Raw genomic sequence first — 27,078 nt, forward strand, 5'->3', positions numbered from 1 at the left:
CTGAGCCACAGAGGTGTAGATACAATATAATGTATTTATGGTTTTGTGAGGTAATATAGGCCAACATTTAATGAAGGGGACACTACTGGGGAACTCCACGCACATCTAGGATATGTTTGCTTTGTCCACAGACGAGTACATTCTGGCATAAGAAGCCAAGAGCCCTGTGTGTTTGCAGCAATGGAGTTGCTCTTAAATGAGCTGGCAATCAAACATCATTTTTGCTGTTTAGATGTTGAATTTAGATCATGATGTAAGAAAAAAGATTGCAAGTTCATGTTTCATGGTGCTGTAAGCATTAACTCAAAATCTGCAGAGGAAACCATTTCCCCCCGTACTCTTTTCTGGCCTCAATCCTAGGCAGCAGTCTTGCATACTTATCTCATAATAAGTCGTTTCTTATTAGAATGAATGCAGAGAAGAGTCTCCTCTGCCCTGCAACGACTGTTTGTTTACCTGTATCTTTCAAATGAGACCCTCATTAACTAGAACAAGAGACTGGAGATTCACTTCACTGAGGCTCAGTGACAATTACAGCATACACACATCATTTGTAATTTAATTTAATTTCTATGGCAATAAAGAAGCAAACAATGTTGCTATTTTTACTCTGCTTTCACTAGTGACTAAATCAAATGAGAGGGGGGGTAATACAGTAGAAATCCAGTGAAATCTAAGACCAGGGACCACTGCAGCATTTGAGTGGAGCTAAACCACTGCAGTGGGAAATCTACATACTTCTACAGCCTTGGTAGTGGATGCACTGTGCTGCAGTGACCCAGACATGGCCCACCTCACCATACGTTGTATGTTATGCCGGAAACTAAACTACAGCTTAATTTCATTCACTCTTTTCAATTGTTAATTTGAGGAGTCTGTTTGACTGTTTGGCTGACAAATATAGAGATTTAGCATGAGTGAGCACCTAGAAAAAAATAGTATCTTAAACATAAGAGCAGCAAGGATAGTCCCCATTTGCTGTGTTGCTCACAGTAGCTGTCCGCAAAAGGTCTTGGATGAAGGCCAGGCAACCTTAAGAGTAGCATTTTCCCTCATCTCAATGTGTTTACAGTTCAAGGAGCACAAGGAATTATGTAACTCAGGAAAATAGCTCTGCTCTCATGGTCTTGACACAAAGAACAGTTTGCACACAGTAAAAATGAGACAACTGAAACAAGGCAGTCACAACAGAACGTCAATGCTATAATAAGAAGAGCAGAATTTTAATCAGAGTGTGACATACTGGATGCATTTCTCTATTTTCTCAGTAGTGACATCCTTGCCTTATTTGGTTGCTCCAGGTTTATTGTCAACAAGCATTGCTTGTGAAAAGCAAAACAGGCTTCAAACATAGTTCAAATGTTCTATATTGAAAATGGCACACCACACTGAGAGGAATTCAAATATGAAATTGACAAGATTACACAAGTAAGCCGGATGTGGTGCACTATACAAGGTGCCTTTTAGTCAAGTATTTAAAGAAGTAGCATAAAAAGATATATGCTTTCCCACCAATAAATGTATAATCTTGACCTACTCCTCTTCTTTTTTTTTTTTTTGTTACTTTTTTTAATACAAAATATTCATTATGAGCCAATCGTAGTTTAACTGACAAAACGAGATACCCATCAAACATACAGTGCAAAAATGTGCTTCATCCTCATTGTGAATATTATGGTTTTTGGCAGCCATGCTACTCAATCTGCCCCCTCTCACTCTGCCAATAGCCACATGGCATTATAAACCCGCTGTACACAACAAAACCCTGTCTGTATATGGTTGTACAGCAGATGGGGAGGCATTTGAAGGCTCCCTCACTACAGATGAGATTGTAAACTGACCCTGATACCACTCTGTTTCAGCTCTGACCAGCTCCAAACCAGGCATCTAGCTATTGGTCAAGAGTGCCATCAAATGGCCCAGGATTGTATGCTTCTGAATTGACATCTCGTTCGCTGCTGTAATACTGTAGTCCTGTAGTGGGCACTGTCCCATTTCGACAGTGTTCACACAAGACTCAAATCAAATAATAGACCAACTACTTTAGACCCAGAAAGCTGTGATAGGTATTAGCGTTATGGAAGGCATGATGGATCCATTTCTCCCAAAATTAGCCTAAAGTAAACCTCCTGGAGTGTTCTTGATCTGTTAAACAGTTAGGGTTAGGGTTTTCTTTCTTAATTATGGGGAGCATTCTTCAGTCATCCACTGTAGAGGTCTTCCTTGGCCTACCAGGCCGTTTGCGATTGATGACCTCACCAGTGCTTTTTCTTTTTAATTGTGTAGATTTTTCTGCATCATAATGGCTTTCCTTGACTTTTCATTGGTCCTCATGTTGGCAGGCAACAACAACAGACCAGCAGCAAAGTGCAAATGCAAAGCCTAGAATCAAGACTAGACATTGACAGCTCTCTTACACCTGCATAAATTATGAAACAGAACACACCGGACTAGTCAGAAAAACCTGTCACGCCAACTGTCCAAATACTTTTGGTGCCCTGAAATAGTATAACAAGTATTGTTGTTTCTAAATATTTGTTATTAATACCCTCAAATAAAAGCTGACATTCTGTACTTTAATCTCATATGAATTGTTTAATTTCAAATCCAAACATTTCGAGTATAGAGCCAAAAGAAGAAAAAAAGACTTCACTGTCTAAATACTTACAGATGGCACTGTACATAAAAACACTGATATGGAATTGTGTGTTTTTATCATTTTATTACTTATTTCATGAACACCAACTGACGCTGTTGTAGAATGTATGTGCCAAATCAGAAATGTAGTGTAGGGGCCTTGTTGTTGAAAATCTGAATTGATCAAATGACAGCTGTGTCCCACTGTCACTGGCTATTATATAGATAGAGCATAAAGAAGGGTAATACTGTACTTCCATTATCTTTTAGTCAACATTAGAAAAAAAGTCTTTGGGCACCAAATGGAGCCTCACAATGACAGGAGACAAACTTTAGAGACAATTGTCATAAACAAAATGATTCAAATGTGTTAATGCAAAATATACGACATTAAACTTGTACTGCGTGTTCAATGAACAAAACAAATAAACGAAACTCATTTTGTAGTGAGATACAGACACAAACACAGAAAATAATCAGCACTGAGACTTTTGTTTCACAGATGACATTTTTCTTTTCCTTTAAGGAAGGATTTACAAGTAAATGCAACAATATCAAATGCTGTTGATGAGTGAGTATAGAATATGACATGTATATCTTACGAAGTAGCAAAGTTACAGAAATAAGGAAATGGAATGACAAAACTACAAACTTGAATCTTGAAAAAGTCATGTTACCAAAAAGTCTGATAATAATCCCCATTTTTTTGTCATTGTATGTACAGCAAATGTACTGATGCTTTATTTAAGTGCAAGGCAGCAATCTATTATCCGTTGCGATCGACAAAATAATGCTAACAACCTAACACAAATATAAAATACAGCGTGACAGACTTTAAGTCTTGTGAGTCATGATTATCTAACCTAAGTTTTGTCAGTTTCAGATGGATCGGTTCACTTTTCTAGAATATCTGTACAACAGCATACAAATCTAAAGTACAAAGCATTACTTCCAACTATGTCAACCACAGAGTAACATCTTACCTCCGACACAAACCAGAAACTAACAGTACAATCAGAAGTGTTAAATTATGCATGATGAAATGAATACAAAATGTAAACACTAGGCTATATAATATACAGTAAATATCAAAGAAATACAGCAATATGAAACTGCAAAACATCAATGCTGTTCTCTTAACAAGACATGGTATCTCAAAAGGTTAATTGACCAAGAGGCACTGCAATTCATATCCTCTCGTTGAGGCTACATACATATGCATCAACATTACATTCTGATTTACCATTCTACTAGAACCTTGAGTAAACAGCTTTCCGTGAAGAAAGTTAAAAAGGGAAGAAAATTCTTCAAACATTTGACATAGTGAAATTGGACCGTGTGTACCCTACCGATATACAAGAATCATCATTTGTAAGTCTGCAAGGCATTCTCAGGGCCAACATGTCAATGACAGATTGCATGGGAGCGCCTACATTGTGATGATTGTGTTCATAAGATAATGCAGCATGACAGCACAGGCCTCCTACTTGTCTGGCGCAAAAAATCCTAAGGCTTTTACATCACAGTGAAATACAATAGCTTATCAGTCATACCAACAAATTTGCCATGTGTAATAAAAGAGTAACAGACAATCATTCTATATTCGGTGAAGTAAACATACTAAATGGTGTCTTTGGTGGCACATAGTATGAAAACATGGGCTATAAGCCTACATTGAGTGTGGAGGAGTTTGTCCATTTCAGTTAGGGCTTTTCTCCTGTAATGTGTTTGTTACATCCATACGGGTACACTATATCTGAAGCTTTTCTTGCTTTACTGGTGAAGTCCATGTGTTCCTCAGAGAAAAGTGGGTTTACAGGAGTGACAGAGTCAGAGCAGAAATGAGGCATTCCCTGGGTGATTCCCACTGGCCTCATCTTACTGTGTTGATTGAAAGAATGAGAGTTAACTGTGGGTGTGTAGAACAGGGCCTCACCTCCGCCATCTGATGCCTTATCTGACCTAACAAACAAGTCTTCCCCAGTAATTCCAGACAAAACCGATGGGGCTTGAGGCAGACGAGATTCTGATGGCAATGGAAGATGAGACGGTCTATTCAACAGCCCTGTATTCTGAGGGACAGAATGACAGGACACTTTCTGGCTTGCAGTTAGGCGTTGGGAATTACAGTTTGGGACTCGACTACTGGGCTGACGAAATGATCCTGTGTGTCTGGCTTGGGTTTGATACAGACTGTGTGCTTGGTGTGCTCTTTTCCCATCTCCCCGAGGTAAGATTAAGGACCCCTCTGTCTCTGGTTGCCATGATGGAAACATGACATTGCTACTGTCCCTGATTTCTGAAGATGAGGGGTGTCCATTTTTTGGGCGGTTTAGTGAGGACCCTCGATTTGAATCTCTCTCAATTCTAGGGCAAGACACTAATGCATCCCTTCCTAAATACATATCAGTCATCTCTAACTCTAAGCTGTCTGTGTCCAGGGATCTGCTCCTCCTGTTCAGAGCCAGGGGACTGGGCATGGACTGATTGACTCGCGTAAGGCTGAGGTGACGCGGGAGACTAGCAATTCCCCAAGTGTTATTGAGAGGGTTCTGTTCATAGAGGTCAAACATTCGGTAGTCACATTCAGCAAACGCATCCTTCTGCAGGTAGCTGTCTTCAAATACTTCATAAGGCGATGTGATGTCCTCCTCAATTACCATATCCATTTGTTGGTCATATTCCCCCTCATTATCCACATCTACTACATCAAATGTGACAATGGCTGGCAGGGCCTGCATATTTTGAGCAAAGGGAGAGTTTGACTCAGAGCCCCCAATACTTTCAGTGTAACTGCTAAATGTTTTGGAGTGTTTTGTAAAATCCACAAGGGCTTGGGAGAAGCAAACTGTCAGGTCATCTTCCAAGTCATTCTTATTTTTTTGGGAAAGTTCATTGTTATCTCTGAATTGTGGGGCCATTAGCCTGTTTTGCTCCGGGTACAATTTCTGTGAGTAACAAAATGTTTTCGAGGCAACATCGCCAAAAGCTGCGTCGGATGATGTGTTTCCAAATGTAGAGTTGCAGAGCTTTTTATCACTGTTACCATCATTTTTCTCTTTTAGGGCATGTGATTCATGCTGCATATTATTTCCTCTTTGATTCTCTGGGTTCACCTGGTCCTCTTTAGTTGAAGCTTGGGTTTTTGTATTCAGTTTGTCATGGAGGACTCTGCCTGTGGGGAACAGAGCCTGGTCTTTGGATGGTTTACACATGCTTTGCAGATCCTGCTGAAGCTTAGTTGTCCTGGCCTCTTCCATTTCCAATGGACCGGATTCGGCAGATAAAACTGCTGAGTGTCCTTCTACACCACTGTCCTGTACTGCTATGTCTAAAAACTCAAGTGGATCAGGTTTCGGCAGCTTTGATATGTTTTCGAAAGGTGGACTGATGAGACTATCGTCAGGCTCAAAAAGCTCATAAAGAGCATCCCCACTGTAACTGTCTCTTGGTAGTCTATCCATCCTAATTCTGTCACGTCCCTCTTCATCTGGCCCTGGGGTGGTTGAGTCATAGTAACCCTCATCACTGTTAGGAACTGACCCTTGAAGGTCACTCTGAGGAGTCAAAACATCTCCAGACGTAAGGGTGCTCTCTGTTACTCCACTGTTACTGTTGCTACTCATGTCCATGTGGTAGGAGCTTGATGGTTCCTCAGGGGTCATCATTGGACTCTCAGTGTGCTCCTCTGAGAAGCCTTGTTGTTGGCTGTCGCTATAGCAAACATCCTCTGCAGCCTCGTTCTCCCAAAGGTTTTGGAGATAGTCCCCATCCACCTCATCCGGGGTGGCCATCTCTTCTCCTCCACCCTGGTAGGTAACATAACAGGAACTCCTTTTGCCTGCATTTCGACTCCTTTCCCCTGATACTGTGCTCTCTGCGATACTGTCATCATCTTGGTCAGCAATGATGTCACCACAGCCAGTAAGTGAGTCAAAGCTCTTTAGAGAGGCCACATCACCAAAAATCATGCTAATCTGATCAGATGAGCCAACAGGCAGCTGGCTGTTCACTGTAGATTCAGGATTTATGTTAGGGAGAGAAGCAAGCTCTGTTCTTGCACCAAGAGTGCCTTTGTGCTCTTTCGGGTTATCTATCTTTACTGCCATATCCCCACCTTTAAAATGATCTTCTATCAAAGAGTTCAGACTCCCCTGTTTTGCATTTTCAGACACCATCACATCAACATTAATACATTCAAGCGCAATAGTCAAACCATCTTCAACAGTTGCTGAGATAGGCACATAGGATTCTGACAAACTCTCCAGGCACTCTGTGTCATTTTGGTCACTGTTAGCCGGGATAACAGGCACCTCTTCGTAAGAGATATGAGAAGACAATGCAACCATTTCATTTTTTTCAAATTCAACATTTCTATTCTTTTTGTGACGCCTGATGCTGTTAAAAAGACCCCTCAACCCCTTTTTCGGTCGGGGGAGAGACGAGGACTTATGATCACAAGTGGGGTGACCAAATTCACAATAAGAGCTGTTATGGTGGGTCTTCTCAGCAGTGTCTTTCTGGCTGTGGTACTCAAAATCTCCACTTCCCAAACTGTCCTCCCAGCTTGCCTTGCTAAGCCCATCGTGCGTTTTGCTCTTGCTGACTCCCTTTTTGGAGTACCACTTGTTCTGACTTTTATTCCTTCCTCCAAAGAAGCTGGGCAAAACACAAATACTTCTACGTCCTCCAAAAAACCTTAAGGCAGTCCTGCGCAGTTTCCCTGGTGGCTGTGGCTCAATGGGAACTTCATTTAATGAGTCAGATGGAAGCTTCACCTCCGTCTGGCCACCCATGTTGGACGTCCGCTCACCGCCAGCAGACCCAGGTTTTGCATCACTTCCTGGTTCATTTCCTCTGCAAGGCTCCATGGCAACACAATCTACAGGAGGATGAAGTTAACTGATAACATGATGGTTATACCTCACCGTCATATGGAAAGAACACTACTGCCAAGATGTCACGCAGAAGCATACGCTGCCATGTTCTGCAAATGCAAAAAAACAAACAAAGGATTATGTTTCACAGTACAACACGGGTTGGAGTGGGGCTCGTCAGCTAGCTCGCTATTGTATTTGGTTAACGTTAGCTACAGGTCACGAGAAACGGAGGGTGCATTCGCTAGCTATCGAGACAAGAAAGGCGTTAATATTCTCCAGAAACAAGACAAGAGCTAACTAGCTAACACGAATGAACACTAACACCATTCAGTCAATCTTTTGATTAGCTGGCCATGACGCCGAGACGGCCGTCAGCAGCACATGCTCATCATCACATGCACATCATCAGTATCCGAGACCACAACAAAGCGAATGCATGCTTAAAGCTAGCTAATCACGGTAGCAGTAGCTACATGTTGCTATGGCGGAGGCCAAATAGGACCGACAACATACATGGTTAACTTAGCAAGGAGCTAGACGTACAGGAGCTGCTATGGGCCTGCAAATGACTGTTCAGTTTAACATACACAACTCGCGAACTAATTATGTGGTTATGTCGAAGCGGCCAACAAAAAAACCGTTATCCAACTTAACAAACAAACGGTAGCTCGTTCAGAAGGCAAGCATTTAGCTTACAGACAGAGGAACGCTTTACGTTAACTTGAGGACGAGTTAACAATAGCGATCAAATATTTAGCGATCTATTTTTCCAAATATGGTTCTTGAATGTGTGTTGTACATACATAGGTGTACCCACCTTAGTGTTGAAACGCTAGCTACATCCCAGACTGAGTCGTAAACAGTATGTGTTGATCAGTGGATTACCACCAGCAGACACTATTCCTGTCCTCTGTGTTCTGGGAACGACAATAGTGGAACTCCGCCCACCTACCTCGGGTGTATGGAAATTAGGATTTCTTCAAAATAAAAGCGCCCACCTTGTTGAAACATTTAGAAATAGTAAATATGGATAAAGGAACCACAAAATGATATATAACTAACTATATCAGGAAATAAACATGTCATGCTCTCAATTTATTATTTGTGTTTTTCTTCTAATATCCTAATTACCCCGATGAAAGACTGATTGCTGCACTGCATAGAGGACACATTATGGACTGTACACAAATAATATTCCAAGGCTAAACTTGATTTTTACGACCGCTCTATTCAGCAGCACTTCTAGAATATGAATCAAGTGAGTTTCAACCATGAGGGATGTCATAAAGAGTGCTGTTGGCCTTTTACTGTTGCCCAACAGAGTGCCTCATCTGGACTCCATAGGGGACACATGTACACAAATATTTTTCCAAGGCTTTCTTAAACTTCATTTTTATTACCACTCCATTCAGCAGCATTTCTGCAATGTAATAGGATGTACTTCTTACAAAAGAAGAAATTATATGCTTTTGTATATATGTTTTGTATAATGTTTCCCATTTAACTAGACCTTTTTAAGTGGAAATGCTGACACTTAAAACTAGGATGTAGAATGTGTTGGTGGTTCTAAATCAAATCAATTGTCTAATACTTAGTCATCTGTTTAGTCATCTCTTATCTGGACTTGCTAGAACAGTATCTATTGATTATATATGGGACATTATTTCAGGACCTTGGACAGCATCTCCAAAAGAAAAGACTGCTTGACAACAGTAAAAGGCCAACAACATTCTGTATGACACCCCTCATGGTTGAAACTTGAAACTCACTTGATTCATATTCTAGAAGTGCTGCTGAATAGAGTGGTAGTAAAAATTAAGTTTAGCCTTGGAAAATGATTTGTGTACAGCCACCGTAAAAAGCCAACAACACTTTGTATGACACCTCTCGTGGTTGAAACTCAGTTGATTCGTATTCTAGAAGTGCTGCTGAACAGAGTGGAGAGTTCAGAGTTGAAATTGTACATACTTTCTGTTACGTAATATTTCCTTAATTCATGAAAATATTATTAAATATTGTGATTCCTTCACTTTACAGCGATCAATTACCTCTCGCTTTTATTTTGAAGTCGCGAAAACTAAACCGTAAGTCTTATTGTCGGAATCTGCCGGTTATTGTCGTTGAAAGAACAGATATTTCTGATGGCGACACCAGAGCGTCACAGGGAACAAGCAGCAGAGCTGAGCGTCCGGCTGAAATCCAAGAAAAGTCATCATATTAAAAAAATAAAAAATAGCCAGCATAATTACTCGTTCAGATTCAGCCATGTATACAAAATGATGAATAATTTCAATACAATTATTTGACAATGGCATATCTCTTTATGTGTTTTGCGAAAAACTAGTGAAAATGACATGTTGCAGTGTATTTCTCGAACGTTATATTTCTGGGACGACAAATATGAGAATGTAGATTTGTTAGACTTTTTTTTTTCCAGACGTTGTGAAACATGGCGCCGGACGGGTTTAGACATTGGGGGCACCCGTCCCCTCGGCTGGGCCGGTGTCGTGTGGTTTCATGTATTTTAAATTATATTTTAACATTAATTATTTTATTCAGAACCTTATTGATGTTATCGCAATTTGTCAATTTAACACCAAAAGTAATCAACATCTTTTATTTGAATAATAAAAGATTACAATACAATCAATGATATGCCATCTGCAAGCATCAGAAACATCTTACAGATGAACAAATGAAACCTGCATATTTTGAATCACTCTTTTAATATCAGTAATTAATATAATTAATATATCATCAATAATTAGTCATCATGAAACTGCTTTGGAGGACCAATTGCAATAATTGTAAGACAATATCGTTGTTATTTTCCAATAATTTTCATTAGATTACTATTGAAAACACTTTCTGTCAGATCAGGAACACTATCTGACAAGGGAACGCTATCTGACACGACTTGTATCGCATGCATAAGGCAGTCTAGCTTAAAGGCTAGACTAAAAGCTTTTGCTGATATATGACATCCTGGTGCTGATTCAAGATTCAAGATTCAAGATTCTTTATTTGTCACGTGCATACAAGTATACAGTGCTGCACAATATTATTGCACAATGATCCAAGTCTGAAATAGCTATTTAGGTCAAAGTATGTGCATTTTGGCCAAAACATTTTCTTAGCACCTCCTAAAACAATTTCCAACATGCCTTGACCTGTGACATTTGATAGAGCTATCCGAAGTGTGACATGTCCAGCCTGTTCATAAAGTTAGCAACCAGAATCCATTATAACCCTCCGAACCCACTTCACCCGCTTTTTTTGCGTCAAACAACCATTGGACACATTTTTATTGAGAATTGCTCTGAGCTTTATCTGGCGTTGCTTTCCCAAATAGCTCCATGAATGACTAACGTCACCAACTTAGTATATTCCTTCTGAATTTTTTTTTTCAAGAAAAGCCAGGAAGCAAATGAAACAGACGTCTAGCCTATGGAAAAGCTAGCAATTCATCACTGCGGCTGGGTGGGGGTATTTGAACTTGAGGAGTGACTTTTACCTTTATCTTAACTTATCAACTTTTACCATCTCATTTACACAAAGCTGGCTGGCGTGGGCCTTTAAACAGGTTCATAGCACCGGTGCTCTAATCGAATGCCACCACTGGCTAAATCGATGGACTTAACTTTAGGTCAGACTTTCTAGATATTGTTTATCTTGGAAAGAGGTTTTGTTTATGTCCAGTTGACCAAGAGAATTCTGACAGTGGAAGTGATTAGTTAGTAGTATCTATGGCGACCATAGTGGTTCACTGGTCATATTTACTCTATATATAACTTTACTGTTATATAGTATAACTACTATATAACAGTAAAACCAACGAGTGACTAGTGGTTCTGCTAGCCTAGGTGAGTTATGGACTTAGAGTCGCAGTTTAGCTAGGCTATAATTCTACAACTCCTGACTGACATTGTGCTTTTTCCTTATGTCATACAGTACATAATTATATGTTTATGTGGATGCCATTAGATGCAAGTTAGACCACATATAAATCCCATCCATTGTGAGGGAACAAAAATAATTTAAGACATTTTAATGACAGAGATATTGCATGCCATTGCACATTTAAAAAAAAGTTTTTTTTAAAAAGAGGACAACAAAGACAACATAATTTCAGTAAACAAGGAAAATACATAATTGCCCCCACAAACTATTCAGTGCAAAGAACAAGCAGTCCCAAGTGTTAAACTGGAAACTTCATCCATTTCTAAAATACTAGAGACGCACAACATGTTGCTTTGTACCAACAACATCGTTCCAGTAACTGCTTTATCAGAGATGTAGAGTTGTTGTTGATTGTGGTTTGTGTTGCAAGAAGCTCATCATGCTTAATGGCATTTCCAGACGGTCGATGGATTGGATTCTGTTTATCTTCCTTAGATATCCTCGGATGGCCAGACGGCACTGTGACATCAGGGACTTTGGACAACCTAGAGGGGATATTAGATACATAGATAAAATGTCATTCCTCACTGAATTCAAAGTTCGAATTAGGGTCAGTGAACTAAGATTTCATCGATCACATCAGAAAAAAAAAAGAAAAAAAAACCCACTTCAAATAGCCTTTACTGTTCAATCAACAGTGCCAAATTGCAGTTGACGTAGAGTAGACAGTAGTCAACTCAATCAACAAAAGATTATGGGTTTAAAAAAAATAAAATAGCAGTAGAATTATCAGGGATAGACATTTTACCTCTTTCCCGCAGAAGGAGCTCGACAGCCTCGTTCTGCTTCGTGGACTTTTCTATGATGAGTGTGGGGAGGTAGACGTTGGCTCCAAAGTCAATCAGGAGCTGGATGTACTCCACCCTGCAGCCATATCGGAGGCACATCTCTAGCACCGTCTTGGGCTGCTTGAACTTACTGAGAAGCTTTACATCAGAGCAGTTATAATTTGGATCAGCCCCGTAGAGCAGCAAGACTTTAAAGCAGTCTAAATGTCCGTACACAGCAGAGAGATAGAGAGGGCCGCTGGAGACACTGGCACTGGAGGTCCACAGCAACACCTTGGATCTGGAGTTGACTTCAGCACCATGTTTTAGTAGTTCCTTAAGAATCTCAACATCTCCTTCTCTGGCTGCGGTGAGGACGGGAGAGCAGTTGTTATACAAGCTGCCATGTGGGTTAGCACCAGCTCTGAGGAGGGCTAAAACACAGTTCAAGTGTTTCCCGCAAACAGCCGTGAATAGTGGGGTCTGAGCCTTCACATCTAGACAGTCAACCTCAGCTCCGTGGGCCAGCAGGACCTGCAGGCATCTGAGATGACCTTTGGACGCTGCCATCCGTAAAGGTGTGCCTGGAATACCCCAGCCACTCCTGTTGTTGATGAACTTCCTGTAATTTTCTTTACAAAGCATCTCATCAAGGAGTTTGTCATCATTGTTAGACACTGCCAGATGAAGCTGTTGACCTTCACAGTTGTTGTCTTCCTCTTCTTCAACAATGTTTAGGTGAAGCATAGAAATCTGGATCAACAAAGATGAAAAAAAGAATACAAATTAAACAGTTTTTTGTTGTTGTTGGAAAATAACAAACTAGCTAGGACAACATAGATAGCATGCAAGTCAAAGCAATGAATCGATTAGATAGCTAATACATTAGCTGTATAGCTAGCTAGATATTGACTACCCAGCAAACCAAAGTAGACAGGCTAATCGCTACGAATGTTAGCATGCAAACTAGCTATGTCAACAATTCACATTATGACTGGCAGTGTGGCTGATCAATACCGTAAAATATTTCGAACATTTTTTGAACTGGATTATACAGATGACAGAGAGGCTAGCTAGCTACATCCGTTAAAAAGGGGTGCATACGTTTTGTCACTGGGGTGCGTTTAAACTACGCAAGCAACGTAGTTCACCACCGTACTCCTCTCCAGTCTCCACCTTGTGCGTTTCGTTTTAGATTTGGTTAGGGTTAGGGTTAAACTCCTGCCCTATTAGCCAGTCGGGGTTGCCTTCGGTTTGGCCAGCGGGGGCCACTCGGTAAACACTTACCTAGTGGGGTAGAAGAACTCCACCCAATCAGCAAAACCAAGCTAGCCGTGCTGGATTGCATATTATGCGCGCCCACGCTTGCCAGCTAACCGCGAGACCCTGAGCGTGATCTACCCAGGGATTAGAATAGAATGTTCCTGTTCCGCAAACGTTCAATGAAAACGAATGTCTCGTACTTCTAAATTATACTTTTAGTGATATTGAGAGCTTATGAAAAACTATGATATGATACGTATACACTCCATATATCAATTGTTTACACACTTAATGCAATGTTACATTCACATAACATGTTCCATGGAACGTTTTTGTTCCAGGAATGGTGTAATCTCGGAATCTCTCTGAAGAGAATGTTCCGGCTACTTTGACTTTATCAACACTTACTAAAATATTGCACCGTTGTGCCTTGATCAACACAGATGTGTTTTTTTTTATACGACTCTCTTCATCCACACTGGCGAGGCGAAATGTATTCCCAGACTATAAAACTTGAGCCAACTACGAACTAACTTGTTTGCCACAACAGAAACATATTACAAATGGGTTAGAGTTCGAGGGTTCGCGCGACGATGTCAGCGGGAGAGGAGTTACCTCACTAATGGCAGACAGTCATAGGATATCACCAGTCTCATTTGCCGGGTACGGCTGCTGTACTTAAATCAATGATCAGATGTTTTCTCCTTCAATGTTTGTCTGTATCACATCCGTTTCGTTATTGTTCACTGCTGGGCACGCATTTAGTTCGGAGTGGGATGAAATGGTGAAATCGAGTGTAAACGCCGCCCACCCGGGAAAAACGTCAAAAGAAGAACGTTGACAAATCGCGCGGTTTAGCTGATGCTGGACCGTGTAATGACGTCAGTTGAGAATAGAGTGGAATGCCTCCTGACTGCATTTTCCTCAAATTGATAATCGACCGTATGATCTGATACATTGCTACATTTCATATTATCCACACACCTAAATTTAGAGTCTAATTCAAGTCTGTCCCGTTTTAAAATATTTTGTATTGTTTATTATTTTATTTATACGTCTACTCTCTCAAAAGTAGAATAACAAAGAGTTGTCAACTGTCTAATATTATATAATGCATTCTTTGTGGAATAAGTGTCAGGATTTTGTCTTGACAAGCTGTCATGGTTGTACGTAAAATGTGAAAATGCTTGTTATTATGGCGAAATGTATACAATAAAAAAAAACGTATGTCTTAGTATTTGTTTTTATTCCTGAATGTTTGTCATATTTAAGTTTCAATAATAATAAATGAGTGGAATCCTTTTTTTTCCATCTTTTTTTTTTTTTTTTTTTACAGAAGACAACAATATACAGTATGATCGGTTTAAGGATTAAAGAAAGAAAAGTGATTGTTTTTAAGTTTGAATGTTCATAATATGTGTTACGTTTCAATATAAAAAGAGTGGAATGCTTCTTTTGTTCTTTTTCAACAAGACACAATACAATTCAGTTGAAGTACATTACATATACAATCTTGTCATATTGTTCTAGCCTACATGTTTTTTTATACAGTAGAAAGTTGGGCTTGTCAACAAACTGATAACAAATGCTGCCTCAGTATTATTACAGTTATTTAAAGTATAGTACATGGTATTCATAGTCAACAAAGTCCTTAAAAATATTTATCTTGACATGGCAAACAAGAACCCCAATTCAATCAGTTGCAGATAGCAAACAATATTCTTCCATGGTAGCAATAAGCATCAAGTTCAATTTCAAATGCAGTGGATATTGGACTTTCACACTGTAGTCACCACTTTTGTTGAGGATGTGAATTCACACATTAATCATTGCTACATTCATAACCATGTCTTTGTTTGTGGAAACCTGCTATCTGCAATATATTGAATTGGGACAAGGGGTGTGGAGATAAAAAAAAGAAAGAAAAAAAAACCTATTTGAATATGTAAAAATGGCAAGCTCTAATATAAGGCATCCAAATGTGAGAATAGTGCAAAGGAGTGAATACTTCTGCAAGGCACAGTAAGCTAAACTTCTGAAAACCATTGAATAACAGAGACTCTGTTCAGTCTATATCAATTTAAAATCTATGAACATTTTCCTTGAATACCTACAGTGGAGACTCACAAAGCCCTCATGTTAGCAGCCCAGTGATGTTGACTCCTGTTCCCTTTGGTGGACTGTGAGCTTGATTTGGTGGAGTTAAAAGTTTAGGATCAGTGGAATTTATGCCATTTGCTTGCTAAGTGCAAACTCCATCAAGCTTTCTTCCCATATTGCATTTTACTGGTGCTATTGGCTGGAATCTTCAAGATATACTGATCAATGCTTTCAAACAAACTGGCAAGGACGTTACATTAAAGCTACAATACATTTTGCAAACCATTTGGTTTGAAGTTGGTGAAAAACTCTCCAATAGAGTAAGAGAATATTGTAAAATAGCAGTGGCAAATATACAGTAATTACCCAATTCATATTGTAGATAAGTTGTCCCTTTTTAACCAATATAAAATAAGAAACATTTGTCAGGTATCCATTTACAACTGCACTGTAAATAAAATAAAAAATGAAAGTTTTGTAAGCGGAGCACATTCACAAATGTTGCAGAATATATCTAAAACATATTCAGTGGAATGTCTCTCATTAAACGTGAAATAAAGTCAAACGTACGTCTGTACTCATTGACAGTGCATTCCCTTTGTTCAGCAGGTATTTTTTTACCAGCCTGGATTAAGTGGTCAATAATACCCTTGAATCAACATGACTAAATCAGCAACAGTTGGCCTCATCAGTTGGCTAAGTAATAATGTATGTAATGTGATCACACACTTTCAACTGTAATACTAGCTGTTTTTTTGAAACAACAAGTGTGCTTTGAAACAACTCTCAAAAACCATTGTGAAACAAATTGTTGCTGATTTTGAAAAACTCTTTTGAAAATGTTGAAAATGACTTCTTCCTAAAGTTGCTCAGTTACAAAATAAATTGGCAGCTGATCACCACAGAGAGTTGCTCTTGCTCATAGCTCCTGTGTCATCATTAAGGCTACAATATACTCAGTGAAATAACAGTACAATCTACTACAAAACCATATCCCATTTTCAAAGTGTACATCAGAACACAATTTCAATTGGTTTGGTGTATTTTTTAAGAGGAATCTAGTATGTCTTCATTGACATCTGGACTCTCCATGGCAACACTTGTGTCTTTTGTGGCAGTATCTGATGGTCCCTCCTGCTCCTCCCATCCAGTGGTTTCTGCAGCTGATGGTCCCTCCTGCTCCTCCCATCCTGTGGTTTCTATAGCTGATGGTCCCTCCTGCTCCTCCCATCCTGTGGTTTCTATAGCTGATGGTCCCTCCTGCTCCTCCCATCCAGTGGTTTCTATAGCTGATGGTCCCTCCTGCTCCTCCCATCCAGTGGTTTCTGTAGCTGATGGTCCCTCCTGCTCTTCCCATCCAGTGGTTTCTGTAGCTGATGGTCCCTCCTGCTCCTCTAACCCAACCTCTTGGGCAGCACCGTTCATCAGTGGTTCAGCGTGTTGGGTTGAGTGGCCGTTGGATGGCGGAGGTTGAGGAGTGTGTTGAGGTGATGTGTCTGTTGAACTGGCCTGATCTGCCAGAACCCCATCCATGACTGCCAACTGCTTCAAATCAAAATGTCAAAAGTGGAAAACCTCTTATCTATAAGTTAAAGCTTTTACATAAACCATGGGATTACAAACCATCAATATCAACTTACTCTCTGGAGATGAGTCATGTTCTTCTCGCCCTCTGCCTTGTCCTGTGTTATGGTCAGCAGGCATTCCAGAATGGACTGCTTTGGATGCATGCCCTTATCAAAATGATTATACATGCCACACCAGAACCTGCAAACATGATAAACGTTAAATTGTGCAACTCACGGTGTCTTATTGTCTGTGTGTTAGATTGCTCAGAACATTATGCCACTGATGGACTTTCTTCAATAAAGAATGGACCAGGGTCAAACACACTGAACATATTTGACATTACATTTAGCTATTGTTCCATTGAACAATAACACACAGTAAAATACATGAATCACAATTCAAGTATAGGAAGTATTTTACATGTTTTTGAACCAGGTCTAATGGTGAATCATGTTAACCCACTTTTTACACATAAATTACCGTTTTTATAAGCGTTTCCCACTCTCCTTTCTTCTTTTAATTCTTTTTTTTTTTTTAGCAGTTTTTTTAAATTTATTTTTTTATCTTCACAAACTAAGGACGGTGGTAACTAATGACAACTTACTTGAAATTCAATGGCAGTGTGTTTGGCCTCAGGATTTCCTTCCATAATGAGCATTTGTAGAGAGGGTTTCTGTACTGACGACTGTTCTCCCAGAGGAATGGCCAAACCGAGAAGGTCCTCTCCTGTAGCCTGAAAATGGAAACAACAAGGTTGTTCAATAACAGCCTGTCCCCCCCGCCTGCCTTAACCACCATACCCGAGTACGGCTACTCTGCTCTTTGGTGCCTCTTGTAAGTTTCCCTCTACAACTCCTACCATCTCAATAAATGTCCAGGAATGATTGTAAAAACAATGTTTCCTTTAAATTTCCAGTATGTAGGATTTGAGCTTTTAATTTTCTAAAATACGTCAGGATGTTTAAGATGTGGAATCTGTCAGTGACGCTCCTCACCGCATCTCCTCTCGCTCTCTCTGGCAGTTGCCAATGAAGTTCCCAAACTGGCAGGAGTAAACATGACTGTGGATTTCAAGAAGGAACCCCTCGTTGTACTCAAAAGCACAGGGATACTGCTCCATCAGATGCCAAAGGCACTCTGTGAACTGGGTGAAGACAGGGGACACCTCCTTTGGATCCCCGTCAACATGTCCACACCTGCCGACAAACATGTACTGTGTTATATACATCTGTTGTCATTGTGTCCTATGTGCACCACAAGGATGCAGGTTTTAGCCATACGTAGAGTTCAGATGTCACGTTTCACATTTTAGTGACATGAAGCAAGCAGACATGACACTGACATGGTTGTTTCATTAGAGCCTTGTTCAAATAATAATAACAGATTTATTAATACCTTTGTGTGAATTTGTGACCCATAGATATCCATTCTTTTTCAATCAAAACCTTTAAGTAAGAAACACAATTATGGATTAAGCCACTGTTTCTAGAAAATGTAAAGTGTGAAAGTTCAATCTTTTTTTTTTTTTTTTAAGAAATTGCTGATGGATTGAAGATATTCTGTTGTACAGTTTCATGTTTTCATTAGAGGGTTTGGTAAGTGATTATGCAGGTTGACAACACAGCTCTAATGCTACTGAAGCCTTGTACACGTTCAACTCCATAGTACTGTTAAACTTACCATAAGTCCCTTAACAGTTCGATAGTAGGGGTCCAGGAGGATGCTGGCCAGAGAGCACACCTGGGCTGTGCGGTCCCAGCCGTCTGAGCAGTGCACCAGCACACTGGCCTTCTCCTCAGCCACGGCCTACTCAGAGACCATCAAGTATATCAGAGTCAATAGATGCATACAGAGCTAATTAAACGGGGATTTGCATGCTTTTACAGGTGTGTTCTTTGTTATCCAATGTATTACACAGGCCTACCGTACCTTTGCCAGAAACACTCCAGCATCCATCACAGCCTTGATGTGACGCAGCCAACCGGAGTTCTCCAGTCCTGTCAGGTAGTCACTCATTGTTGGAGACTTCAGAGCACACACTGCAAATAAAATACTTTTAGCACCTTATAAACTTGAATATTGGCATCTGCTCTTTGTTGAGCATGAACTTTGTCCTGCCTTCACTCCAGTCACATGACGACTTTAAACGTTAAACATTGGGAAGTGATTCAAAAATGCAAACCGCTAGACTCAGACAATAGACAATGACCTTCCAGAAGCTTCTGCAGACTGCCCCTCATGACATGAATGTTCTCAATGCCCACAAACTGGAAGCGAATGTTTGAGTAATGGTCCTCATTCTCATATCCCTTCCCTGCAGCTCTGTTGGCCATGGCATTCAACTAGGAATAGGGAGGGGGGGGGGTGCATTACTAAAACTGATCAAAGTACAGGGAATATTAAAGATTAGTGAAACAATTAAGAGTTTAATATTAACCTTAGGTCTGGTATCCACTACATACATGTAGGGGCTTTGGGGATTAGCCTGGCTGATTGCCTGCAGCATCTGCTCATCTTCCAAACTTCGTGCGCTGAACCCAGACAGGGGCTGGCTACAGCGGCAAATCGCTGCCTAGAAAACAAAGAGGTGACCAAAGCAATACTTACAGGGCAAATTGATGTTATTCACAGCAGCCATTGATTTAAAAGATACATACTACAACGTTATAAGATTCAGAATACCCATTAGAACATTCCTAGTCGATTGTCGTTTAACATCGTCTGCCCTGATGTTAAAAGCAGAGGCAATATAATATTTGTTTGGTCAGAAAACCATGGGTCATTGGCAGGCGACGTTGCGCCATAGAATATTATGTTTACCCCACTTGCTTTGTTGTTTTCGTTCTGAAATAAATTAGGTTGCACCAAAATTGTAAATGTCTATTATGACCATTCAGTGAAGTGAATGCTGAACTTACATTAGTTTCCTTGTGAAAGTAGGAGAGTGTAGGAATGCGCCCCCTGCTTCTGAATTTGGCACTCCCAAAGACAATGTCCTTGCTTGCTGCCTTTGGTATGCCAAGAGCTGAGGGATATGTGCTGCAAACCTAAAGGACAGAGTGAATACAACTTAAAATAACGACGACCATTAATGACTACCACTGGGGCTGGAACTCGGTGAAACATAGACTAGCTCTCTTGGAGAGGAAATAGGCACCTTCAATACATGGCACTAACTTGATTCCATAAACTGACCTCATAGCTCTTGTTGAGGTCCGTTACTTCCCAGAACTGGTTGGGCAATCCCATTCTGTGGTAGTCCATGGCTGAGTTGACAGTGCTCCACCCTGCTTTCCTGTCATCTTCTTGTTGTTGTTTTGGGTTGTAAAGAAAAGCATAAAGCTCTTCCACTTTCCCTGTAAAGAGCCCAATGTTATTTTAAGGAGCATGAATGCACAGTGAACGCATCTCCTGTTCTAACCCATGTATTGAAAGTATGTGAATGATCATGACTTCTGTACTGGGGGGCACCAAAAGGTGGGCTGCTCTAATCCTGTGTGCACTTAAGTAAATTCATACACACACAGAGGATTCAGCAAGCCACCTTTTGGTAAACCCCAGTACATTTACCCCAGTAGGCCTAAAGATAAACACACTTTTAATAAATGGGTTAAATAAACTGTTTATTACAGATAAAAATGAAACCAATAAAATAAAAAATAAAGTCATAGTAAACTATCCATTACATATCAATGCTTTACAAGACCCAAAAAGGATACCAGTGTCACCAGTATTTCCGAGGACAGTGGAAACCACCCCTTTTTCCAAAAGAGATAATGAATGAGATAGTCAAATGAATCATTTAGACCCATCAGTCCACACTCTTGAGAAACTATCAGGCAAAACACTCATGTAAAACTCCTGGTTTTACTTGACGTACTGTAGGATCATCACCTGGTTGGGAGAGTCTGAGCAGGGATTGATACACATGCTGGCAGTCCCTCTCTTTGGGGATGACAAAGTGAGCCACATGGAAATTCTTGCAATGGATGAGAAGGGAACATCCCATGGTGGTAATGGGAAGTTTCTCTACGGTGGCGATGAGATGGTGTAAAATCTGGTGAAGAAGGTGAAACCCGGTTTCAAAAAAAGCAGTTTAACTGATCATAATCATTGTTGGCTTTAAGCTCCGACAAGCATACTGTAGTTATGTGCCACAACTGACAACAGTGACGAGGATCAACCTTTCCCCCAGCCCTAACCCTAACCCTAACCCTAACCCTCGCCCCTACCAAACCAGTAACTGTATAAGTGTAGTCAATGGCAGTTTAAGAATCAGAAAGCGAAAAGGTGTAGTCAATGGCTGCAAAGCCGTCTGCAAAGACGTCACGCTGCACAAAATAACCAATGGTTGCCTTGCATTCCATGTAATCCTTATTGCAGTCAGGCAGTGCAGCAGATTTCTGTATCACACTGATGCAGTTGACATTTAAAACACTTCTCCACGTGTGGCAGACTAAAAGTTGTCCACCTTGAGGCATCACCTCCCATGTCTCCACCTGAGTGACAGGCTCGCGTCTTGCTCAGTCAAGAGGACAGTGGGTTACAGAGCAAAACAACATGGCCTCAACATGGCTGGTTTGTATAAACCCCTTACAATGGTGTTGTGGGATCTGATGCATGACTGCCTCACACCTCATCCTAATATAACCCTAACCCTAGCCCATGCTATGGAGGATACCGTTTTTCACCTCGACCCTCGTGTGCCTCGGGCCATTAGGACACGGTGTTACAAGACGGTCTGGAACACAACAGATGTGGCAATGACTCCAGCTCTCACTCCAATGCAACGCAATGGCCGATGGAGTTGCTTAGGCCTCCACCATATGTCACCATATTGCTCCCCTACCTATCCAAAAGGGATAGATAAAGGAGCAAAGGTGTGTATTTTGTGTGTGTGTGTGTGTGTGTGTGTGTGTGTGTGTGTGTGTGTGTGTGTGTGTGTGTGTGTTTCATACCCATGTTTCCTTGCGTGTGTTAGAGGAGGTGTCCACATAAATAAGATGAGTTGCAGTCAGATAGAGGGTGCCAACGGCCGGCTTCTTGGCAGTATAGCGGTCCAACAATTTCACTTCTTCCACCTGTAATTTTCAAATAATAATACACATTATTCTAGGAGGATGTCGGCAGCTCTATCATTAAAAAAAAAAAAGAAAAAAAAAGTTAATAGAAGGCTGAGTAATGATTTCGACCAACTGGAGGAAATCCTGCCAGGCAGTGAGCTACACAGACGTGCTGACACTAGACATCAGTGCAGGGCAGGCTTCCTGCTGAGTTAGCGCTGACCTAGCTACCCAAGTGACCTGTCAAATACATACTTGATATTAAACACATAGTAAGTAACATGATCATTTACACAATTACGCTGTTGGTCACAGATCTACCTTTGTCTAAAGTCAGCTGTGAACAGTAAGTAAGATGTCCAACTTTCGGTTGCTAATAAATCAAACTACATCATCACTCAGCGCACCGCTGCCAGGCTTGCTCCAAAACGAGACTCGACAGTCTTACCTTGGGTTTTTCAATGTGCTCCATCGCCCTCGGTTCAAAAAATGCACGCTGGTCTTCTATGCCAGAATTATTTGATTAAATGGCAATGTGTTTTTTTTTCTTATTTTCTCTTGACATTACCCGCGGAAACTATTTTGCACATAGTGCAAATGTTGCTTCCTATCTTCAGGCAACATTAAAGTGCTTGTTCACGGTTATCACTGAGCCAAGTGCTGCGTTATTTTACACATTTCAAAATAAAGGCCCCTTTAGGATACAAACTTTTATCTTCCTTTCTGTAGCATAGTTTTTGTACATAAGGGAATTCATCAATATATTTTTCTGATTTCAATGAAGTGTAACATGTATACCAGTTAAATGACAATGTTGGTACAGGTTAATAATGATTAACTAGCTAAATGCCACATACAGCAAATATGTTAAAACTGTCTAACTAAAATCCCCATAGAAATGAATCGGGTTCAATTTTAGAGCTGTCACTTTATTGGCAGAATAACAACAACAAAAAACTAACTGAGCGTGAACAAGCTTTGATATATGTACTGTGTTGTTCATGTGATGATTGTGTTTTGTCTGTCTGTCTGTTGTCTGATGTCTTAAATATGGCTGTATTGACAAACTGCAGAAATAGATGATCTAATTTTATCTCTCTTATCTCAACATTGCCAAATTCGTATGTATTTTCTTACAGATCTCCATGCAGAACAGGTGGCAACAATGCTGTGTTAGAGGCAAGCTAGCAGCATTTTTACCCATAGATGAGTATAGCTAAATTAAAGTATTGATCCCTACATGAATGAGAGTCTGATGAAATTCTGATTATCATTATTGACCACTAAAAAGTGACACTTGCCATATGACCACTAAAAAGTGCCATATTGTAAAATGAATGTAACAAGAAATCCTCTCTGTGTATAACCACTCACAATACGAATGGGAATACGAATGGGTGTGGTGCTCTCTGTTTCTCCAGAGCATGAGGCTCTCCCAGCCTTTCTCCCACTACTGGTCATGGACAGCCTTGTCTGGAAGGTTTCTGTTCAGCACTGGTGTGAATGAACCCAATTTCACTAATAGATAATGCAGAATGTAACTATTTACAGTTGAAGTCGGATGTTTACATACACTTGGATTGAAGTCATTAAAACTAATTTTTTTAACCACTCCACAGATTTCATGTTAACAAACTATAGTTTTGGCAAGTCGGTTAGAACATCTACTTTGTGCATGTGACACAAGTAATTTTTCCAACAGTTGTTTACAGACAGATTATTTCATTTATAATTCACTATAAGTGTGTCAGAAGTTTAATTCCAGTGTGTCAGAAGTTTACATACACTAAGTTGACTGTGCCTTTAAACTGTGCCTTTAAACAGCTTGGAAAAGTCCAGAAAATGATGTCAAGGCTTTAGAAGCTTCTGATAGGCTAATTGACAGAATTTGAGTCAATTGGAGGTTTACCTGTTGATGTATTGTAAGGCTTACCTTCAAACTCAGTGCCTCTTTGCTTGACATCATAGGAAAATCAAAAGAAATCAGCCAAGACCTCAGAAAGAAAATTGTGGACCTCCACAAGTCTGGTTCATCCTTGGAAGCAATTTCCAAATGCCTGAAAGTACCATGTTCATCTGTACAAACAATAGTACGCATGTATAAACACTATGGGACCACACAGCTGTCGTACCGCTCAGGAAGGAGACGCGTTCTGTCTCCTAGAGAGGAACATACTTTGGCACGAATCAATCCCAGAACAACAGCAAAGGACCTTGTGAAGATGCTGGAGGAAACAGGTACAAAAGTATCTATATCCACAGTGAAACGAGTCCTATATCGACAACCTGAAAGGCCGCTCAGCAAGGAAGAAGCCACTGCTCCAAAACTGCCATAAAAAAGCCAGACTACGGTTTGCTACTGCACATGGGGACAAAGATCTTCCTTTTTGGAGAAATGTCCTCTGGTCTGATGTTTGGAGGAAAAGGGGGAGGCTTGCAAGCCAAAGAATACCATCCCAACCATGAAGCACAGGGGTGGCAGCATCATGTTGTGGGGGTGCTTTGCTGCAGGAGGGACTGGTACACTTCACAGAATAGATGACATCATGAGGAAGGAAAATTATGTGGATATATTGAAGCAACATCTAAAGGCATCAGCCAGGAACTTAAAGCTTGGTCGCAAATGGGTTTTCCAAATGGATAATGACCCCAAGCCTACTTCCAAAGTTGTGGCAAAATGGCTTCAGGACAACAAAGTCAAGATATTGGAGTGACCATCACAAAGCCCTGACCTCGATCCTATAGAAAATTTGTGGGCAGAACTGAAAAAGCGTGTGCGAGCAAGGAGGCCTACAAACCTGACTCAGTTACACAAGTTCTGTCAGGAGGAATGGGCCAAAATTCCACCAACTTATTGTGGGAAGCTTGTGGAAGGCTAAGTAAAACGTTTGACCCAAGTTAAAGAATTTAAAGGCAATGCTACCAAATACTAAGTGTATGTATAAAAACAAAGTGTATGTAAACTTCTGACCCATTGGGAATGTGATGAAAGAAATAAAAGCTGAAATAAATTTATTTATAAATGTATACTATTATTCTGACATTTCACATTCTAAAAATAAAGTAGTGATCCTAACTGACCTAAGACAGGGAATGTTTACTCGGATTAAATGTCAGGAATTGTGAAAAACTGAGTTTAAATGTATTTGGCTAAGGTGTATGTAAACTTCTGACTTCATCTGTATGTGAGGAGACATAGGCTGCACAGTATATGCCCAACTGAGTTAACCACTTTTGCTGAAGTTCTGAAGTAAACCTATTATAGCACAGGGGTATTGTAAAGAAAATATATGGTATTGTACATATTCACTTTTGTGGTATTCACTGTAATTATATGTGCAAAGAAATCTCAGAAAATGTTTGTGTTGTCATCTGAAAGTGGAGCTACGCTTTATTCTGAGTTGCCTAAACAATGGTCATTTGTATAGACATACTTTCCTGCTTTCTAAACCCCAGGACAGTATATTTTCTCTCGGGAGACATCACTGCTATTCTAGAGTACCGAAACAAGGACTACTTCTCTAGACAGACATTCCTGCTATGGTGGAGGAAGTTTTGGATTGAGGTGTTGGATGGTAGCTCACCACAGTGAGGGGTAGGTTGAGGATAACGATCTTTGCCCACCATCATGATTTGCCTAATTACTAGGGCGGACCCCCACTGACAGCCCAATTATCATCTGAACTACTCCCACAGGCTTACTTACCAACCCAATTCTACCTCTGATAACGGCCAAAAATGTCATTGCTGAGTAAAGAACTATTTAAATTCAGTTAAGGACATTGACTGTCTTCAACCACCAATAGATAATCTATGGAATGAGTGAATACATAGGAGTAAGGTTATTTAAGAAAGAAGATTTCAAGATTTTGTCTAAACCATTTACCAATTAATTTTACACTTAGCAACTCCGTCATCCGATTTGCTATATTATCATATTTTACTGCAAAATTATGATTATTGGTAGACGACACTGTTCTAAATGGGATTGCATAATCTTAATTTTCTATGATGACATTTTAAATGTATCTATTTCCCATAATTACCTTACCTTACACTCTAAAAGCGTGCTAGTTGGAGAAGTCTGGTGTCATTAACAGAGATTAGGAACAGCACAATGGGAGTAAATTGCCATTGTCCAGAAGCCTGCATTAGCATTCAACAAACAATGGCAGCCATTTTAGGATTTGTGATGGTAATTTGGCAAACTTGTTCTACTGTGGCTAACTTGCCAGTAATGCCCTTTAACAACCGAGCAAGAGATTTTAAAATGGAGCCCATTTAGACTGCTGTTGTCTGTTGTGAGCCGACATGTTGATGGTTGAGTGCTGGAGAGGCTTCTTTCTGAACATGTTTGTTTTTACCCACTCACTCAGATTCCTATACAGTATTACCCATTTGATCTCTTTATAGCCCCATTTTACCAGTGAATTAGAACTTTGATATTCAATATATCTAATCACTGCTATTTGTTATCGCGTGTTGTCACCTGTCTGCTCAGAAAATTGGAATGCAACATTTCTCCAGATGTCATAGATGGTGATTGACCTCCTCAAATGGACATTTGCAGGTAGAAACAGACTCACTCCCACTGCCCCAGTTGGCTCCGACTTCTGACCAGTGTTTGCTCTGTTCGTTTATTTTACCCTCTTGGTTGGGGGCTGAAGTGCTAAATGGTCACTGTCTCCTGTATCTTACATTGTTCAATGAATAATCACTATGTCTCCCTTTTTCTTTGTCCAGTTGCGTATGTCTCCCATATGATGGTGTTATGGCCAGACCAGAGAAACTCTAGGCTATATTCATGCTGCTAAGCAACCTTTGTTTGATCAATATAGT

The 27,078-nt window shown here is 40.3% G+C and overlaps 3 protein-coding genes across 8 annotated transcripts; all 3 read right to left on the reverse strand.

Annotated features, from left to right (window-relative positions):
• Nucleotides 1–2,711: 2,711 nt before the first annotated feature.
• Nucleotides 2,712–8,419, reverse strand: amer1 (APC membrane recruitment protein 1). Its single transcript, XM_083664949.1, has 2 exons — nt 8,335–8,419; nt 2,712–7,624 (listed from the first exon to the last, which is right to left on the reverse strand). The coding sequence occupies exon 2, from the start codon at nt 7,506–7,508 to the stop codon at nt 4,341–4,343; it is 3,168 nt and encodes a 1,055-aa protein (XP_083521075.1). The 5' UTR covers nt 7,509–7,624; nt 8,335–8,419; the 3' UTR covers nt 2,712–4,340.
• A 2,093-nt stretch (nt 8,420–10,512) lies between these two features.
• Nucleotides 10,513–14,050, reverse strand: asb12a (ankyrin repeat and SOCS box-containing 12a). 5 transcript variants are annotated; one of them, XM_083690309.1, is made up of 4 exons: nt 13,916–14,036; nt 13,532–13,641; nt 12,226–12,997; nt 10,513–11,962 (listed from the first exon to the last, which is right to left on the reverse strand). In XM_083690309.1, exons 3-4 carry the CDS (start codon nt 12,989–12,991, stop codon nt 11,805–11,807), a joined length of 924 nt encoding a protein of 307 aa, XP_083546435.1. In that variant the 5' UTR covers nt 12,992–12,997; nt 13,532–13,641; nt 13,916–14,036; the 3' UTR covers nt 10,513–11,804. The 5 variants fall into 5 exon arrangements, with proteins under 5 accessions (XP_083546435.1, XP_083546438.1, XP_083546434.1 ...); XM_083690312.1 differs by lacking the exon at nt 13,532–13,641 and having other exon boundaries at nt 13,916–14,050; XM_083690308.1 differs by having other exon boundaries at nt 13,532–14,046.
• Nucleotides 14,051–14,736: 686 nt separating this feature from the next.
• On the reverse strand, nt 14,737–22,843 carry mtmr8 (myotubularin related protein 8). Of its 2 annotated transcripts, none has more exons than XM_083664952.1 (14): nt 22,688–22,843; nt 22,135–22,257; nt 21,071–21,233; nt 20,372–20,532; nt 20,095–20,223; nt 19,614–19,748; nt 19,386–19,518; nt 19,106–19,215; nt 18,857–18,982; nt 18,572–18,621; nt 18,172–18,372; nt 17,781–17,909; nt 17,248–17,374; nt 14,737–17,149 (listed from the first exon to the last, which is right to left on the reverse strand). In XM_083664952.1, the coding sequence occupies exons 1-14, from the start codon at nt 22,709–22,711 to the stop codon at nt 16,655–16,657; spliced, it is 2,106 nt and encodes a 701-aa protein (XP_083521078.1). In that variant the 5' UTR covers nt 22,712–22,843; the 3' UTR covers nt 14,737–16,654. The 2 variants fall into 2 exon arrangements, with proteins under 2 accessions (XP_083521078.1, XP_083521077.1); XM_083664951.1 differs by having other exon boundaries at nt 14,737–17,152.
• Between the last annotated feature and the right edge of the window lie 4,235 nt (nt 22,844–27,078).

The sequence above is a fragment of the Argentina silus genome (assembly GCF_951799395.1).
Source record: "Argentina silus genome assembly, chromosome: 2".
Lineage (NCBI taxonomy): Eukaryota > Metazoa > Chordata > Actinopteri > Argentiniformes > Argentinidae > Argentina > Argentina silus.

Bases quoted from the DNA above. Each gene is read 5' to 3' on its own strand.
- amer1 (XM_083664949.1), bottom strand. From the start codon at position 7,508: ATGGAGCCTTGCAGAGGAAATGAACCAGGAAGTGATGCAAAACCTGGG.
- asb12a (XM_083690312.1), bottom strand. From the start codon at position 12,991: ATGCTTCACCTAAACATTGTTGAAGAAGAGGAAGACAACAACTGTGAA. The intron at 11,963-12,225 runs GTAAAATGTCTA...TATCCCCTCTAG, and splicing joins GCTCCTTCTGCGGGAAAGAG to GTTGTCCAAAGTCCCTGATG.
- mtmr8 (XM_083664951.1), bottom strand. From the start codon at position 22,711: ATGGAGCACATTGAAAAACCCAAG. The intron at 18,622-18,856 runs GTAAGTTTAACA...TCTTACTTAAAG, and splicing joins GAACTGTTAAGGGACTTATG to GTTTTGATTGAAAAAGAATG. The intron at 18,373-18,571 runs GTATTAATAAAT...GTTTGTCGGCAG, and splicing joins GGTCACAAATTCACACAAAG to GTGTGGACATGTTGACGGGG.